The sequence below is a fragment of the Lissotriton helveticus genome, chromosome 4_1 (genome assembly GCF_964261635.1).
Source record: "Lissotriton helveticus chromosome 4_1, aLisHel1.1, whole genome shotgun sequence".
NCBI lineage: Eukaryota > Metazoa > Chordata > Amphibia > Caudata > Salamandridae > Lissotriton > Lissotriton helveticus.
The window spans coordinates 18,718,843-18,737,553 of record NC_136063.1 but is presented as its reverse complement, the minus strand read 5'-3'; the positions used below and the strand labels follow the sequence as shown (position 1 = coordinate 18,737,553).

Here is an 18,711-nt window from a genome sequence, read left to right as displayed (position 1 = left end):
ACATGAGTCAATATTGTCAATGCCTCAAGACCCTTACAGGTCATTTGCTGTGCTTTAAAAATATTTGATTGATTGATTAACTGGTTCATTGGTTGAAGCAGTAAATACCCCTAAGTAGATTATTCATAATTATGACTCCTACACATATTTATATATGTTTGTTTGTTTGATTGGAATTGAGCCCAGCACTTATAATCATGGCATCAGTACAATTTGGTATGTACTCAATAAATCTACAGTACATCATTTCATACAGTTTATTTCAATATATGTCTATGGGATGATGCCAGCAACCAGAGAAGTGCTTTCAGTCACACACAAAGAGTTCAGCCACATCATGTGAACATAACTCAGGTATCCTGGGCCCCACCCCTTCTGTGAGAGTATAAAAGTCATGCCCTGAGGATGACATGTGCAGAAGAACCAGGCAAGTGATGCAGGTCAGAGATTCAATCCCCTACTCCTTACTCTGCTAGCACCATGAGGGCCATCTTTGCAGCTGTGGCCATGCTCCAGGCACTGATAACTGGAGGTAAGAGTATCATAACCTTGTACAGTCTTGATTGTTGTTGCACAAAGCCGCACATAGATATTAGGAGAGTAATGATCAGGACAGAGCCTAATTTGCTCCAGAAATTAGCTGTACAGTTCCTTATTTATGAAAAAATTGAATATTTGTGCTCCTTCCTCTGGCATTGTGTACATCCTAGATCTATGCAGGCTATGTAGGCACCTTTGCACCATAAGGCAAGGGTGCCTCGCCACAGGCAGGATTGTTTTTGGGCAGGAAGGATAACCTTCTTGTACAAAAACAATCTTAAGAGGCATTTTCCTCTAGCGTTGTGTCCTGCAGAATGCTGCACATATGAAAAGAGGAAATTACAAAGGGAAATAAATATATTTCTCCTCAATCCACCTTGCTTGGCAAAGTGTAGCATTTCGGCACATTCCCAGTTTCACAACTCTTACAAAATCTGGGAACGCATTCAAGATCCAGAAATGCAGCAAAATCCAGGGCAGAATACATGGGAACGCCCATGCTGCACTCATGAAATGATTCCCAAGTTGAAATGTAACATAATGCAGCACAAGAAGCTGCCTTGATTTACATTTCTATAAAAATCCATCCAAGGGCATGAACATCTGGCTGTGTGCGGCATTGTACTTGCATCACTCTATCGGGCACATTAGGATAACGGGCGGATCACCACCGTTCGTATGGCGGTGACAATCCGCCTGCCAAAAACCTCCGCCCCCTACCAATTTCCCCGCCGACACATTACCATGGTGAGGGGGACCCCGGCGGACGTGAATACCGTCCGCCGGTTTTTCGCCGGTAGGCAATCTGCCTGATTGCCTACTGGCCGGAAAAGCAGTTTATATGGTGGCGGTGTCTGTTAAACAACGCCAGCCATATTACTATGAGGGCGGTAGCATGCCTTTGGAAAGGCATGTTGGAATTGCTTGTGGGGGCCCGTTGCGGGCCCCCAGAGACTCTGGGGGTTGGGGGTGCACATGGGGGTTACCTATGGTACCCCCCTGCAGTTCCATGCACAACATGGCAGGCACCGCGTGGTGCCTGCCATTTTGTGCATGGAAGTGCACAACATGCCTTCCGGGCATTGTGGCGGGCGGTGCTGAGTGCACCGCCCGCCACAATGTTAGGAATGCAGGATGCGCCCGCCACTGTGGCGGGCACTTCCTAATTACACCCATGGGACCCCAGCCCTTATGGAGGGCCGGCCCTTTTTAAGATGGTATAGCGGGCAGACAAAGTCCGCCCGCCATCCTAATGTGCCCCTAAATATTTTCATTTCTCCAAGCATGTTCAACTTTCCATGGGTGCTCTAATGAAAAATATTTAAAAAAATAAGTGTAAGCACAGAATTGTGTAGTGGAAAGGTACACTTCCAGTGCAAAACCCATGCGACACAACACACAGACCCCTCTGCACTATAATGCGTAGCACAAGGCAGACAAAAGTACTCCAGCACAGACAGAGAGAAAAACACAATATCTTCAAAATGGTGTTGTTGTGTTCTCTCTCTCTTTGACACAACACAGCTCATCAAATGTGGTTCTCTATGTCTTTCTATTTGTTCTTATCTATTTATATTGGTCTTGTCTGTCTCTATGTGCCTGGGTCTAGCCATTTGTGTGTTTGTACCTGTCTCTTTCTGTCTCAGTCTGTTTCAATCTTCATTCTGGCTCAGTTTTTGCTTGTTTCTCCCCAAGTACCCTTTTTTGTTTACTTGACTTAATTTTTGATACATTACCTATTTTATGTTATATTTAGTACCACTGCGTACCAGAATGTTCTTCTCTTCTCCTTATTTCTAAAACATTTCCATGCGAAGTGTGAATGTGCCCGGCTCAAAGGCTAAAGCACCATAGTTATTTTTTACACGTATTTCTCTATGTTTGAATGAAAAGCACAATTTTGCTCAGATCTCTAGATTGATTTTCTTTTTCCAGCAGATTGCCTACTTTGCGAGAAGTGTCTTTCTACCGGCAGCACCCAATGCTCAGGTATCTTCAAGCAATGCCCTCCTGACGTCACTCACTGCGTCAAAGGGCTGGAGAACAACACTCTGGGTGAGTGTCACATGTCCCATCAGTAACGTGACTCAATCCTCAACATTTTGGCCAGTGCTTAATTGGTAAAATAATATGTACCAGGGCCCAAAATATTTCTTCGGAGGCCACTGCAGTTTGCACCACCTGAGGTCCTTGTCGGTGCTGCCAGATACATGTACCAATGGCACACCTACAGGAATGAATGATTAAATGAATGAATTAATGAATATTGATATTTCTTGACCTCAAGGCTACTCTGAGTGTTCAGGCAGTGAGTGGAATGTACGAGGGCAATGGAAGAGGGTATTATAGAGTGAATAGTCTACATACCATTACAGTCCTAAAAGTAAGACAGTTGGGACTATACCAGGTGAACCAAAGCTGTAAGAAGGGCAGAGCAACCACCCTGGTATTATTATTTTATGAATCATATATTCAATTGTTAAACACTTTGCTCATGTGCTTTTTAAATATAGACTAACAGAGCCAGCATGTGGTGAGTTGTCATAAATATGTCTGGGTTTCAAGCACCAGAAAACACCAGCACAAATTAAGAACTGATTCTGGCCATTTAGTGGTTGGTTGTAAGGTACCTCTGTGACCTTCAGAATGCTCATCCGTTGTATCTACATTGGGTAAAATGTGTAGGCCGGCATACTTTCCTACCTGGGTCCCTTGCTCACTGTGCCACAGGCCCCTAAGCTAAACTATAACTCACTAAAGAGGTCTACTAATGGTGTAACAGGGTTGATGTGCTTGTGCTCACTTCCGGAGAGTGCCTTGCCTTGTAGTTCAAGATGGATTGTTCTCATGGGTAGCAGGTCAGTACTGACTTGCATATGGCAGGCTTCTTTTGTAAGGAGTGGCACCGTTGGCATAAAATGATGGGTTGGAAATCTTCTGGGAGCTATTGAAACACTTCCGGCGGGATATTTCTTTCTACCTAAAAATGGCATTTGGTGGATAAAGACTGAAATAAAGCTATTTCAACACATTAAACCCTTGCTTTTTCTTGGTTTGGCTGTTTCATCCAGATTCCTTTAAGGTAACCATGTCTGCTCAGGAACTCATACTGAGATCTTTTTTTTTGTTTAATCAAAACTTGTATTTGTGCCAACAGGGAATAATGTTGTTGTAACTGCGTTCAAGGACTGTCTGAATTCCTCTGAAGAAGCAGCCTGTGGAAGAGAGTTTACATTACACAACTCTGTGTTCTCTTTCCGGATCAGTAGAACATGCTGTGACTCTGACTTCTGCAACGGAGGGGAAGTGGAAGGTATGTATCAGAGTGTGTACAGACGCCGACATCTGTTACACAGGTAGGGTGCAGCGTAGATGATGTCTGTGACTCTAACATCTGTACCCCAGGGAGTGTGCAGGGCATGTTCTGTAACAGAGGGGCATGCAGGACACGTACAGTCTGTAAGTCTGGCATCTCTAGCACAGGGTATGCACAGTCTATGACTCTAACATCTATAACAGAGATTAGGTGCATCGTAGAAGCAGTCTGTGACTCCCACACCTATAACTCAAGGGTTGTGCAAGGTATGCTCCTTAACAGAGGGGTGTTCAAGTCTCGTACAGTCTGTAATTCAGACATCTCCAGCATAGGGGATGCACAGGGTATGTGACTCAAACATTTACAACATTGGGGATGTGCAGGGGAGATAGAGTCTATGAATTCAACATCTGTAACTGAGAGATTGTGCAGTGTGGGCAGTTTGTGACTCCAACACATTTAAAAGAGGGGATGATTAGAATATGTACAGTATATGCCACTGACATCTGTAAAGGAGGGTCTGTGCAGAGACATGCAGTCTGTGATTCTGTCATCTATATAGGAGGGCTTGTGCAGAGACATGCAGTCTATCACACTGACATCTGTAAAGGAGGGGCTGTGCAAGGACATGCAGTCTGTGATTCTGTCATCTGTAAAGGAGAAGCTGTGCAGTGACATCCAGTCTGATTTTGTCGTCTGTAACTGATGGGATGGGCAGGGGACATGCAGTGTGTGCCTGACAGTTATGACAGAAGGGATTTGCAAAGTTCGTACAGGCTGACACTTCTGTGACATAGTGTGAGGTTGGCCTGGTATTTGATGCACACTTATGTAGTGGGCACCCAGCACCAGTCCAGACAACCCTTATGGTGATTTTAGTAATCTTAGACAACCTTTAAAAGCTCTCTAAGTGGCAGCTGAGGAGAGCAGCCTTCAGTCCAGAAAGAGTGAATAGCAGCTTGTTGTACCAAAACATAATCTTATAAGTATAGATTAAATGAGAAAAGAACCTCAAAGTGTATTTATAAACATTTCTATTTATTATAAGACACAGATATGTTCCTATATCTCCTAGCCAGAGACATGTACGATATTCACAATACTTTGTAATAGCAACAGGTAAGTAGCACGAAATACACAGTGGTCACCAGGGGAGGACCGAACCATATACTAAAATAGTGGTATGCGAACCACGAGTCGAGTCAAGACTATGCGGAGAAGATGTTGAAGTGTCAGAGACCCAAGGAACCACCCAAGGTAAGTAACTAAGAGGCCCACAGAGGCCACGCACAGTGCAGGTACATGACCTCGGAAAAACACAAATTAATATTTAAGTCGCGGTTGGAATGTTAAAAAAGAAGGACCCTTCCCAGTGGACCCTGAAGTAATCCCTTGGAAGACAGAAGGATAGAGAGACACCCCACTTGTGGATACCGTAGGAACCAGGTTACCTGCACCAGGGAAGGTGCATGGGTGTGAAGTGGTGTCGGAAATCGTTGTCAAACTCAATGGGAGAAGATGCCGCTGCTGGGGAAGGTGAAAGTGTCTGGTGGAACCCAAAGTTGGATTCAAGATGGGAAGAACCTGCAAGCAGAGGGAACAGAGTCTATGCCACTCAGGAGTGACCTTGAGATGCTGAAGACGAATGGCCACTGAGGTTGGGGGTTACAGGAGAGCTGACTGTGACCTTGGAACTGCAGCTGTGTGTACCAGGTGATGCTGTGGAATACCAGAAGCTGTACACAAGCTGTGAGGGGTCAGTGTTCAGCGGGAGCACCAATAAGCCTTGGCAACTGCAACCAACAGGGAAGTTGAATGAGGTGTCAGGAACATCAATGTCCAGCAGACTGACCACAGGCAGGGGAGTTAGGGTAGGCCCCGAGCAATCAGAGGAGCCCATAATAATTCAAAGGTGACCCTCAAGAGGACCCACTGGCGAGAGGCTCTAGAGTAGCAGTTGACCTCGAGCAGCTCACCAAAGATGCAGGTCAATGGTGCAAGTGGTGCTGTGGGAGCAAAGATCTTGGTCACTGGAGATGCTTGAGGTTGGCGCTACTTAGATCAGGAGATCTTGGTGGAAGGAAGCCAACAAGCCTTTGCAATGGAATGTTGACGCAGTGCACAGTCGTACGGTTCCTGTGGCTCCAACGAGGGATACTGACCTCAAACTTGGTGAGAGGACAGGGCAGGCTTGAGGGATGTTAAGAACCACCTCCTATGTTGCAGAACCTTTTGGAGTCTGGAGGAGCTCAGGATCAGCAGGCCAGTCAGATTAGATTAGGTGCCTGCGGGTGCAGGGAAGTGATTCAGTCACTTCACTGGAGATTTCTTCAGATGTCTTTGATGTCAACAGGCCTTGGAAGGTTCCTGTATGGTGCACACGATTGGACATTGCAGCAGACAAGCAGGGCAAAGAGATCAAGTGCAGCAGTAGTCCTCTTGGTTGCAGTCTCAATGCCCAGAGCAAAGTCCAGCGAAGTGCAGAGTTTCGTAGATGGTTGAAGTTGAAGTGGTGTCTAAAATGTATCTTGTCCCATGACAAATCTCGGGACTCACCCACAGGTAAGCCCTTAAATACCCTTAGGAGCGTTGAGCTGATTCAGGGATCCATCCCTAAGGAGGGCTGGACAAGTCGGAGGATACTCCCCTGTATTTTGTCCAGTTTCACACCAGTCAGTTTGGGGAGCATAGATGGATCTACTAGCAGCATCTATGTGAAACAAACTTTGACAAAACACCCAGCGGCATTCATTATCTATCCATGTGTTAACAACACGGCAGGGAAGTTCTAATGGAGATGAATGGCCACACAGCATTTCTTTGAGTAATTGTGAGTGGCTGAGAGCATGCCATCACACCCCATTTTGATGACTGCAGCTAATCACTGTGCCCACCCAATGCAGAAGAGGGAAGCAGTAAATCAAAACCTAGATCTACTGGAAATGTTAGACGTTTTGGGATCAGCATCTATCAGCTACAGAAGGAGTGCCCAGGCAGAGAGTGGTCCGGGGATGATCACATGTGTCATTGGGGTCATGGTATACCCATCTCCCAAGCAGTATTCATCGCCTGTAGCCCAAAGGTCGAGGGGTCTTTTGGGTGGTTGGGAGGTAATGAGGGAGGCATCAGGCTGTATCCACTGAGGAAGGCTCTAGGACCCATGTAACACCAGCAAAGTGTTGGCAGTAAGAAAGTACAGGAACGTTTTCCAAACAACATTGCCATAAAAAACAGGGTACAACAGGGTACGATCAGAACAAGGGTAATGTCATGTAATCCCCAGACGCACTCCAGAACGGAGGCAGTGTAGTCCAGTTTGGTTTGAATGTTCCTGCATGCTCTGAAGTTGGGGCTTGCTTGAGCAGTGATCTCAACGTATTCCTGTTCCTTTTTTTATCACTGCCTCCACCTCCCCACTGAGCCCGAGGGAATCTGATTCCCTGCAGAACCCCAACAATAAAAGTTGCTGTTTCTGATAGTGGCGTTCCCCGGCCCTGGAAGTCTTGGTGGCAAAAGAAAACGATATCCAGGGGGTCCACATGTTCAATAAGGCATTGTCATAAGTATTTAGGAAGGTTTCCAAGTTGCTAGGGTCAGTGAACCTCCTAGACTTTCCATCAATTGTTATCTGGGTACAGGCCGGGTCCAATAACTCAAAGTTAATGTCCCAACACCACAAATGGGGCCATAGAGTGAGAAACCGGTTGCATCTGGTGTGTGGTTCTGAAGAGGAATCCGCTGAGATAGCACTATAATGTCCATTACTGGGATCTCCAGGTTTTGCCACTTGTCTAATTTCTCTGGCATGTTGATGGTGGAGAAGGCAGGCAGCAATCGGGTGGAGTAGACAATGCAGCACCTAGGAGCAAGAGAATACCCTGTGTTCTCAATGGAATTCTAGGGATTCCAACAGACTGAGCTAAAACAGCTTTGGAATTAGAAAACCATCACATCCTCCCCCTCCGCTCCTTCAGGCACACTACAAACTAAAATATTATTCTCTCATCTTGATCTGTCTTCTATGTCTATGACTTTGTACATGAAAAGGTAATGTATCCGCCCGAGTCCATTTTGAGATTGTACTTGGTCCACACACGTGTCAAGGTGGGGGTGAAGGAAGTGACCTCCAGGAGTCGGTAGTTTACCTACAAAGTGAGGTTAATCATTTGGTCAGAAGGATGGTCCCTATTTCTAAAATCTCTTTCTGTATGGCATCCATGGGCATCCCAGTAGCCTGAGTTGTTTCTGGTTGGGGTGCAAGTGTGGATGGATGCCAATAGTGGGTGACTGCATTTGAAAAGAATAGTTGTTGTGCTGCTTGTTTTGGCTGCAGCATATGGGGGACAATAAAAAGACCAGCGGACAGGCTGTGAAGATGTGGACCAAAAGCGCATCTGTGAGTGGTGCTAGGGACTGTCCAAGGGCCAGCCGTGACCCTGCCAATAGGTCCAGGGACTGCTCTGTGGCCGATCTGTGAGTTTCAGGAGGGCGGGGGTAGATATATGAGTCTATAGACCTTAAGTTAATCACCAGTTTCTTGCCCAGTGCAGTGTACTGCAGTGTCTCCAGGCTTCCAGGGATTGTGAACAATGGCTCATGTACCCACAAAGCAGGAAAGATCTGTAATGCAGTCACCTTGGGGCAGCATCTCATTGGGCAGCATAGAGTGCCCTAGGGGACCTTATGGAGCCGGCCACACCTCAGATGAAGTGGCCCTTTGGCCAAATAATTAACTATCCTAGATAAGGATAGGGGAGAGCAAAGCAAGTCTCTGGGCCCTCGGTAAAATAAAGAGACTGAGGACAAAGTCCACAACTTATCTCTGCTTTGATTTCACATCCCTTTAAGCTATTTGTTTATCTTCTCCAGAAAGGAGGAGGGAACGCATGCTACGCTGGGTTCCTGCACGGCTCCTCATTGGGCTTCAGGTGCCTTTATGTCAGCCCAGGAGAGGCAAGCCCTCCTCAGTCGCTTGTGTTGCTTAAGCCTGTTTCTTGTGGCTAACACAGCTATGAAAGGACTTGCCCACTACTTGCAGTCAATGCCCCTTCCCTGGGTGCTGTTTTAATGGTTCCTGGGCAGCAGTGTTTCATGGGCAGGAAGAATGGATGAGGCCTGCAAGGGTGGGGGCTTAGTACAACTCCCCCATCTGCTGTGGGGCCACCTGATCCTGTTGCTCTCAAACATTCCTCCAGAGCAGGAACTCTATCTGGGTGGGGCCATCTTAGAGGTTATTCGTCTGCCCGTAGCTCCACCTTCACAAATATGTAACTTAAATGAGACATTGCAATAATTTTAAGAATTGTGACCTTTGCCCACATTTAGAAGCTCAGCTTCAACCAAAATGTTGCATCAATTATCTTAAATTAGGTGATTTAGCACCATAATTAGGTATATTCCTAAATACTTCAAGTTTCAAGTTTATTTTTATTTGTTTTGGTACTCTGCTGAGGACCACAAATTTTATACGATAAAATTCAGTTACAAATACTTTTAGAATTTCATATTAATACAAAGCTAAAAAAGGTTTTAAAAATTTATAAAAGTTAAAACAAACTAATTCATTGGGGGGAGATTTACATACTGTGATCAAGTCCTTTACAGTAGTGATACGGCAATTAATGTAAATAGGATTCAGATGTTTTGTCCTCGCTGCCACTAGTTTTGGATTTGGGCATGTAAATAAAAGATGTTCTACGTCCTGCTCCCCTCCGTGGCAGAGGTTACATAATGAAGAACCATTTAAGTTCCATCTTGATGTTAGGGTTAGAGTTGGTAGAATGCCAAACCGTAACAGGGTGATTGTTCTCCTAGCACCGTGCGAAAGAATAAAGGCTATGTATTGTTGCACTTGCTTAGGGGCGATTGTTTCCGCAAAGTTTTTATACAGGGTCAGTTTGGCACAATGTGAAAAATCAAGATCGTAACTGAGTCTGGGGGTTAAACATTTTAAAAAAGGTTTCAGTTGTGATGGTGTCCACGTGAGCAACAGATTGACGTTGATCTCAGCTAGTTTAAATGCAGTGGACATGTTGCTGAAGAATACTTGTTTTGAAGCATCACGGTCGAAAATCTCGGCTTTGAGTAGTGAACGGAGGGTTCCATCCTTTGCGTGTAGCAGGTTATATGCCCACCTGATGACGTTTGCAATGGCTCTTGAGAATGAACTGGTGAGTGAGAATTCGAGGCGGAGAGCTTGCACCGGAATGGATTGTGATACCTTCAGCATTTTCCTTAATATCTTCCCTTCTTTTTGGTCCAGGATGACCACTGTTTTATTGGAATGTATTCCAGAGCAAATGATAGAACTGGAGGTATCTTTGTACTATATACTTTGAGAAGGGATGAAAAATGTCTGATACCTGAAGCCGTGTATAGTCTTTGAAGGGCTCCAGCGTGCACCTCTGATTTCTTAGTCAGGTTGTTAACTTGTGTATTGTTTTTTAATGTCAAAGTAAAAATCCTGCCCAAATAGGTGTATTCGTCTGTCTCTTCTATTGTTCCAGCTCCGAGTCTCCAACGGAATTTGGTACTTCTTTTTCTTCCTGAGAAGGAAAATATTTTTGTTTTTGTGAGGTTTGGAACTAAGAAGTTTTCCTGGGTGTATTTGTTCAAAGTATCTAAAAGTGTTTGCAGAACAAAGGGCGTGAGATCTAACACTACAATATCGTCTGCGTATAGAAGGACGTGGACGTTTTGGGCAGCGATCTTTGGAGGCAGACTAGGTACTTGTTGCAAATGCTGAGGCAAATCACTAAGGTATAGTGAAAATAACAAGGGGGCTAGGAGACACCTTTGCTTTAGTCCATTTGCTGTTGGAATTATGTTGGTCAGGCCCTTATCACACCCCATTTGCACTTGGCACCACGTGTGCGAATGTAGTGTTATTATGACTTGCAATAGTTGTTCAGGAATTCTTAGCTTCCTCAGTTTTTTCCAAAGAGATGGTCTGTCTACTCGATCAAATGCGGTAGAAAAGTCAATAAAAGCTGCGTATACCGGTTGGGATTTTCCTACAACGTATTTGTCGAGGATTGTTTGTAGTATCGCGATGTTGTCGATAACCGAGTGCTTTGGCCTGAAACCGGTCTGATATAATGGAATTAGATCCTTTGAAAATGCCCAGTTTTTGAGTTGGTCCAACACTTCTGCGGCAAAGATTTTCCCCGTGGCATCTAGTAATGCTATTTGGCGATAGTTGCCGGCCTGGTGTCTTGATCCTTTTTTAAAGATCGGTATTATAATACTCCCCTTCCAGGATTTTGGCACTATTGCTGTTTTGAGGATGTAGTTAAAGAGGGGAGAAAGCATCTTACTCCAACCCTTAGGGTCTGCCTGTAGGACCTGGATTGGTATTTGGTCTGGGCCGGAGGCTCCTGTAGATCTCGCCTTTCGAATATGCATTTCTATTGAGAACGGGGAGGAGTGTCCGATCGGATCGTTGTTTCTTTCACTATTGTTCGCTGTGTTTTCGACCGCTTCATTACTCGTATTTTCTTTGTACAAAGCTGTCAGGTAGGTTTCCCAGTCTTGGGGTGGGACTGGGGTGGAATGTAGTGCTTTTTTTGTTCCGGTTTCCTTTGCGATTAATGACCAGTATGATCGTTGGTTGCGCTTTTTTGCCGCAATTTGTAAATCGACCCAATTTTTATCCTGCGTTATTCTTTTTAGACGACACCTTTCCCGCTTGAGTTGATTTTTCAGTTTATGTCTTTGAACATACCCTTCTAGGTGATTCATTAAACGAGATGATTTTTAATTTTGATCTTGGTTTTACGAACGAGCTAGCCCACCACACAATGCCATTTGTTCCAACATTTGTGGGGCGGGGGGCTTCGACTACCATTGATTTTAGCCTCTGTACAAGCAGCTCGGCGGGCAGACTGATCAGTTCTAGTATCATGCACTTACCATTAAGTGACCATACCCACAGGTACTAAAAATGGAGAATCTATTTTCTGTTGTGGATCATGTAGTAGGTCCCAATATTAAGGCGCCGGACGTGAATTTAGGTACCCAAAATGGATATAGCCTTAAATGGAGTAGAGTGGTCCCGGCTGATTTTCTGTCTAAATTAGTGAATAAGTGTAGGAGTAATTTTTTGACCTGCCTGAACGAGCATGCCGACAGAAATGAAATTCTAAATAATTTTTATGTTATTTCTATTGCAATCAAGGAGGCGCTGTGGGTTGCAAAGAAAAACTCCCTAAAGCACAATAGAAAATGGTTCGATAATAAATGTACCAGTGCCCTATCAAAGCTTAGACAAGCGATCCATAAAAGACCACGGGATGTAACCCAAATTAGAATCTTGAGGAGGGACTATAACATAGCACTGAAGGATAGGAAGGCGGCTATAAGAAAAGAGGCTTGGGATGATCTATGCGAGGCGTCACAATCAAAGGATCCGGCAGCTTTTTGGAGGGTAATTAATACCCCGCTCCTATATGAAAAAAAAGCACGGATGGAAATCGCCATCCCTGAAGATGAGTGGGTGGCGCACTTTTCTTCGCTTTATAAGGCCGTGGAACCAGTCCGTGACGTAAGTCAGGACTTTATGTGCCCAAACATAGACTCAACCAAAGTCCTGGTCGTAACCCTCCCCGAAGTTCTGGCGAGCTTGAAGGCAACCAAAGGGGGTAAGGCGGCTGGACCAGATGGCATACCAGCAGACCTCTATAAGGCCAATACTGAATTATGGGGGCCTTTGCTTGTCCAGATTTTTAATGTTGCTCTGGCTAAGGGCTTAGTTCCTACCTGGCTTACATCGATTATAGTCCCAATATTTAAGAAAGGGGACAGGCAGAATTGCATGTGTTATAGGCCAATTTCTTTATTGGACTCCTCTATAAAAATTTTAGGGAGAGTTGTTTTAGATAAATTGCGAATCTGGTCAGAAGAGAATGGGGTGTTATGTGATTTCCAATTTGGGTTTCAAAAAGGCTTAGGGACTATAGAGCAAGGATTGAATTTGCTCATCCTGCAGCAGAAGTATGTAAGGGTTAAAAAACAACGTCTATACCTCACCTTTGTTGACTTATCGTCAGCTTTTGACTGTGTTTCACACAATAAATTGTGGTCAATTATGACTGAGTTGGGGGTAGACAATGCCATTATCTGCTTCTTGCGAGATCTATATTCCGGGGCCAATGCAAGTGTCCGTTTTGGGAAAGATGGTGAATGCACTAGACAATTTGGGATTGGTCGGGGTGTACGCCAAGGGTGTGTTTTAGCTCCATTTTTATTTCTGCTATACATAAATGGCTTGGAGAAACGACTCGTGCAGGAGGGTAGGGACATGCCTATGGTGGGTGGAAGGCCTGTCCCTGCCTTGATGTACGCGGACGATGCCGTTTTGATGGCACGAACCCCAATGGCGTTACAAACCTTGGTTACTTCTTTTAACAGTTTCATGCTTGGTTTAGACTTAAAGATCAACTGCTCAAAAACACTGTCCATGTTTTGTGGGCCAAGATCAAACAAGCATTTGAAACCCATTTTTATAAATTCCAATCCCCTGGAAAAGACCTCCACTTTTCCCTATTTGGGAATTCTGTTTCACGAAAGTGGCTCATGGACTAGTGCAATCCAGGCTAGATCTTTGCTGTTTTCCAAAACTATTATGGCCTTAAAATGTTTTATGAGAAAATTAGGGAAAAAACCCATAAAAGAGATTTTAACTATTTATTGGGCATCCTGCTTAGCAGTAGCCACCTATGGATCAGGGCTGTGGGGTTACTCAAATATTAGCACAATTCAAACCATGGAAAATAAATTTTTACGCCACATCCTGTCTGTACCTGAAAGTACTGCAACTATGATATGCCATGTTGAATTGGGAGTAATTTATGTTACTGACACGATTAAGATTCAGCCAATCCTTCTCTGGCATAGGGTGTGGACAAATGATGAATGTCTGGTTAATCGGGCTATTTTAAAGGACGTTTTAGTATTGGACAATATCAATGATTCCAAATGGATATGTTATGTCAAGAACTTTCTCAGTGAAATAAATTGTGTTCAATACTTTGAGGACCCACCAACTATGGCATACATATCGAGAAGAGACTTGAAAAATTTGTGTATTGCCCATCTTAGGGACAAAAGACATTTAGAGGAGGCAAGAAAAAAGACTGTCTCTGCCCACCAGGATATTTAATGCGGAGATAAATTACAGCCATACTTGTCCTTATATATGTCCAATCATGAACGTTTCCTTTTAACCCGGTTTAGACTCAATATTGTTTTTAGAGTCTTGTCTTTTCCCGTGATGAATTGTTGGTTGAAAGAATTACCCTTTTGCCCATGTGATGATGTCTCCCCACAGTCTGATATTCATATCTTATTCTTTTGTAAATTTTATACTTTTTCTCGAAAGAAACTTATCATCCAGATTCTCAAAGACTTAAATATACGAAGATGTCGCTTAGCGTTTTTAGAGTGCCAGAAAATGGAAACTGTTTTTATGGTAGCCTCATTGGGTGAATTTTTTAAATCTATTTTTAAATGTCGTAAATCGATCTTAATGAATTAATCTCCTTATTGTACATATGTATTTTAAATAACGAATACATGACTCCCGTGTAAACTGTATTTTCTTTATGCTACTTTTATGGTTATTCTTGTCTTTTTAACCGAATAAAGTATTTTGAATCTGAATCTGAATCAGTTTATTAATTTCTGCCTGCCTTGGAATTGAGCGATCCACATATTGGGCTCTAATAAGTTTGTTTAGTTTTTTTGCAGTTGCAGAATTCAGCATATTATTTCTATTTTTATTTTTTACTGGTGCAGCTTGTTTCAGTTTGTTTAGAAAGACTTGCTTTAGATTCTCGATGATGGATTCAAAATCCGTTATTAGGTCAGCGGAGTATTCCGTGGATAAAAGATGGTTTGTGTCAATTAAAGTTGTTATTTTGTCTAACATAGTTGAGTTCCAGTAGATCCGTCTTTGGTTTATTTTTGTCTCGACTGTGCTATATTTATACATTATTTGGCTGGGTGAGCAGGTGCTTATTTTCAATTGCGTGTATAATAGCAGGATTGCGTGGTCACTCTCTTCAGAGAAGTAGGTGCGAAAGTGTGAATCAGTCTCATATAACTCCATGCTGCAGATCATGTAATCTAGGATTGAAGGGGTGCCGTTTCCCCGTCGTGTGTGGGATGCAGGGATGTTTCCTTCCACGTTCCCGTTCAATATTATTCCGTTTAATATTGGAAGTGACGCTAGTAGCATTTTGCCCCTTTTATCGGCCCTGCTTCTGATCGGGAATATCTGCATCGGTATTTCTAGAGCTTCATCTTTATACCAGTTCGCCCAGTTGGAGATTTCGATGTTTGATATTTTACCATTGAGATCGCCCATGATAAGGTATGGCGGGTAAGATTGAGCTTCAATTATTTGCTGAATGGCATCGAGGGTTTCCTCAAATTGGATATCATTCTTTGATCCGGGGGGGACATAAACGTTAAAAAGTAAATACTTCAATTTAGCTTGCTCACATTTGAAGTGGAGATTCCAATGGAAGATTCTGTAGTTGTATATGTGAGTGGTTAGTCTTGACCTTCTCCAATGTTGTTTTTGTAACTGGATTATGTTGAAAATATTAGAGTCTCAATTAGGCTAGAGATAGACTCATTGGGTAGGACGTTATGTATAAGCACTATACCCTCCTTCCTGATGGCTATTTCTAGAAAACTTGAGTACCAGGATGAATAGTAGTAGGGACAACTCCTCTCTGTATCTCGAGCACGGAAGAAGTATCATAGCTCACCATCACTGTCCCGATGGCAAACGGCCATTTGACCCTGGTAAGCAATTTCTTACTCAGCCTGAATATCTTCAAGATCCAGATAAAATAGTGGCATTCTACCCTATCAAATGTTTTCTACACATTCAATGAGAGAGCTGCCTTTGCACACTAGTTAGCTTTCATCCACCACTGGTCATGTAGCTTTGTTTGTAAATGGGATGCGGAGAAGTGATATGCCATGAAACCCACTTGGTCTCGGTCAACTAGGGATGTTATTACTAGATTCAGCCTGTTGGCCAGTACTTTGGCCAGTATCTTCATGTCTTTATATGGTTGAGATACCATGAGAGGAAGACTATGTCCTCAGATCTTGTTGGTGACATTCAGTTGTGCAATATTTGCCATACACTTCTCTCAATCTATTAGGTATATCAATTGAATGCAGAAATATCTGTCTCTTTGTATCTTTTATGGCAGAGACTCCTTCTTGTGCCTCTTGGGAGTTCAACTGCATGGTAAGCAAACATCCCACTGTCTTCCACCATTAACAGGAGTCTATAGTTTCCACATTCATGGTAATTTAATTGTTTAGGTTATAATGAACTCCTAATAGTCTTTCAAGTCTGTCTTACAGTTTGCAGCTTCATTAGACTGGGTCAATTCTAACATTCCTATATCCAGTTCTCTCTGGTGGGCTAATGCTTCCCTTTTCCAGATGGTGGAGGCACTCATTAATTTCCCTCGAATGCTCACTTTCCCATTCCAATAGCATGTGAGATGAGGGCACTGACATGTCGTTTTCAGTCAAGTAGGTATGGAGTTTTGTGAGTGGGAAACATTTTACCTGGTGCAACTTGTAATGAGACATGTTCTATTGAGCTATTGTGGGCTTGCTTAAACAAAAATAAAGTCATATTTGAATTATATTGTGGTCCGCGGTGCTTTTTGGGTTAATAAAGATATCACACACAAAGTAAAGTCAAAGTCAAGAAGTAGTTCATCTGGTTACATGTTCCTGGCATGCAGGAAGTCTGTGCATATTGTCTGTCTGATGAGTGGAGTACCCTCTAGGAGTCCCAGTGGGATAAATTGGACTGGATCTCTAGGAGGAGGTCTCTGTCTGCTCTGTACCTGGATGTGGGATGATCAGATTTATCCAGATATGGGTCTTTGCAATGTTCCTGTCTCCCCCTAACAGTAAATTGGAGTGTGGGTACTGAAGTGTATTTCTCTTTAGGGTCCTAAACATCTCAATATAAGTGGAGATTGGTCCATATGTAGATCAAGCACCATGTCCTGGATCTGCATTGATCTCCTAATGAGGACCAAATTGTCCCCGTGGTCTCACCACTCTATATGAGGATTGCCACTTCTTTTTTATGATGTGACTTGTAAGACGGGCAAGAAGGGTCGTTGCTACCATGTTTGTCGGCATTAACTTCTCTACATACCGAGTCACGGCATGATCTATTTATCTAAAGGTCAGAGAGGTTTGTTTCTTGGAAGATGGCTACAACCAGAGATAGTGAGTGGAGTTATGTGGTATTAACCTTATTTTGAGATAATACGTATGTACATTTACAATCATTGAAACTATCGACAGACAGTTCTGCAGAGCCTGTCTTTCTTTGAAGGACATGAGGGAGTAGAGACCCACTCTCTGTTGTTTAAGTTAGCAAAGTACGGTGTGTGTGTCTTTGTAGTATTACTTTACATGTATAGCTGTGAAGGTTAAGGCAATATAGTTTTGTCTAAATGTACTGAGTTTGCTGTTTTGATAATTTAGTGAACTGAGGACTTGGTACTCACAGGATGCCTTTGAGTGATTCCAAGGGAAGTGATCCTGTCCTCACTTGTTCTCATCCATAGGCAACTGTGACAAATGTACAACTGTAACTGAGGTCGGAACCTGCAGCCCGGGTATCTCACTCTGCTATGCAGTTGGCTTGAGTTTTTGATGATGCCGAAGAGAACCCAAGGATGACATGGGTAGGCAGATGGGACAGCCAGATGGGACAGCCAGGAATAAAGAAAGTGACCTAAATGTTAAACCCGCTTGTCTTATGCATATTTGACTGATGGTAAGAGTTAGTTAATAGTCAGTGAATTGCACCCCTCACATTGTCGACTCAGACAAATCCCAAGGCAATGACCTATCCATACTAAAACACATCAGCGCCATCACTAATGGAGCTAACCATCGGTACATATCCCTGGGAAACTCAAACCTTTTCTCCCCTCAACTGACCTCACAACTGTGAATCATGCATTGAGACTTGAATCTGTGGAGCACTACACTCTCTTGTAAATCTACGTCCCTTCACCTCACAGAAAACTCAGTGAAAACTGGACAGCGACTCTCCCCACCCTTGCAACCCTCTTACACAACTTCTTCAGAGCTGTTATATTCACTATCATTCAAATTCTTCTTTGCTTAATCACCAATGTGCATTTTTATTTACACTTTATGTTACTTCAGTTCTGGCAGCTATTTTGTTTTACATTTCCCACCTTATTTCTTTTACTCCTGGTTACAAATATTATATATTTGTATTCACACTCTATGTGCCCATTGCTATTTCTAATGTGCTCTCTCTATGAAGTGGTAAATTGTCATGAGCATTAGTACTAGTTTGCCATGTTTGTTCACTAGATCAGGGACACTGTGGATCTACTCTCCCCACACAGGAAAACTCCTCACCTTACGTCCACACGTCCTACTGTCTATTGAATTCGTCTTTTATATAATACTGCTGTGCATTTTAATTTACACTTCATGTAACTTGTGCACAAGAGTCTATTCGACTCTTCTTTTATATAATGTGGGAATGTGTTTTCCTTTATTCTCTATGTAACTCATGTACTTGCTCCTTTTTTGCATACCACTGTATACCGTCTACTCTTTTTACTGTTGCCATATATTTGATCTATTCTCTATATCACTCATGTTACTACTGTTGTGCTTACTCTGTAAAGTACTCTGATTCCTTCAGGTCAAGCGTGCAGAATATAAAACTCATAAATACATAATGGTTAAGTATTATGCAGATTCCTGGCAGTAAATATTGTGTCATGTTAAATGGGCCAAGAGTGCGATAGCAG

General features: G+C 43.2%; 1 protein-coding gene across 1 annotated transcript in view; it reads left to right on the top strand.

The window, feature by feature from the left end:
- The first annotated feature begins 446 nt into the window (after positions 1-446).
- The window catches only part of LOC144826909 (uncharacterized), a 38,349-nt gene continuing 20,084 nt past the window's right edge, over positions 447-18,711 (top strand). The window contains exons 1-3 of the mRNA XM_078685368.1: positions 447-532; positions 2,479-2,595; positions 3,698-3,853. Coding sequence (XP_078541494.1) covers positions 481-532; positions 2,479-2,595; positions 3,698-3,853 — 325 coding nt within the window. The 5' untranslated portion in view covers positions 447-480. The remainder of the gene's footprint in view (positions 533-2,478; positions 2,596-3,697; positions 3,854-18,711) is intronic.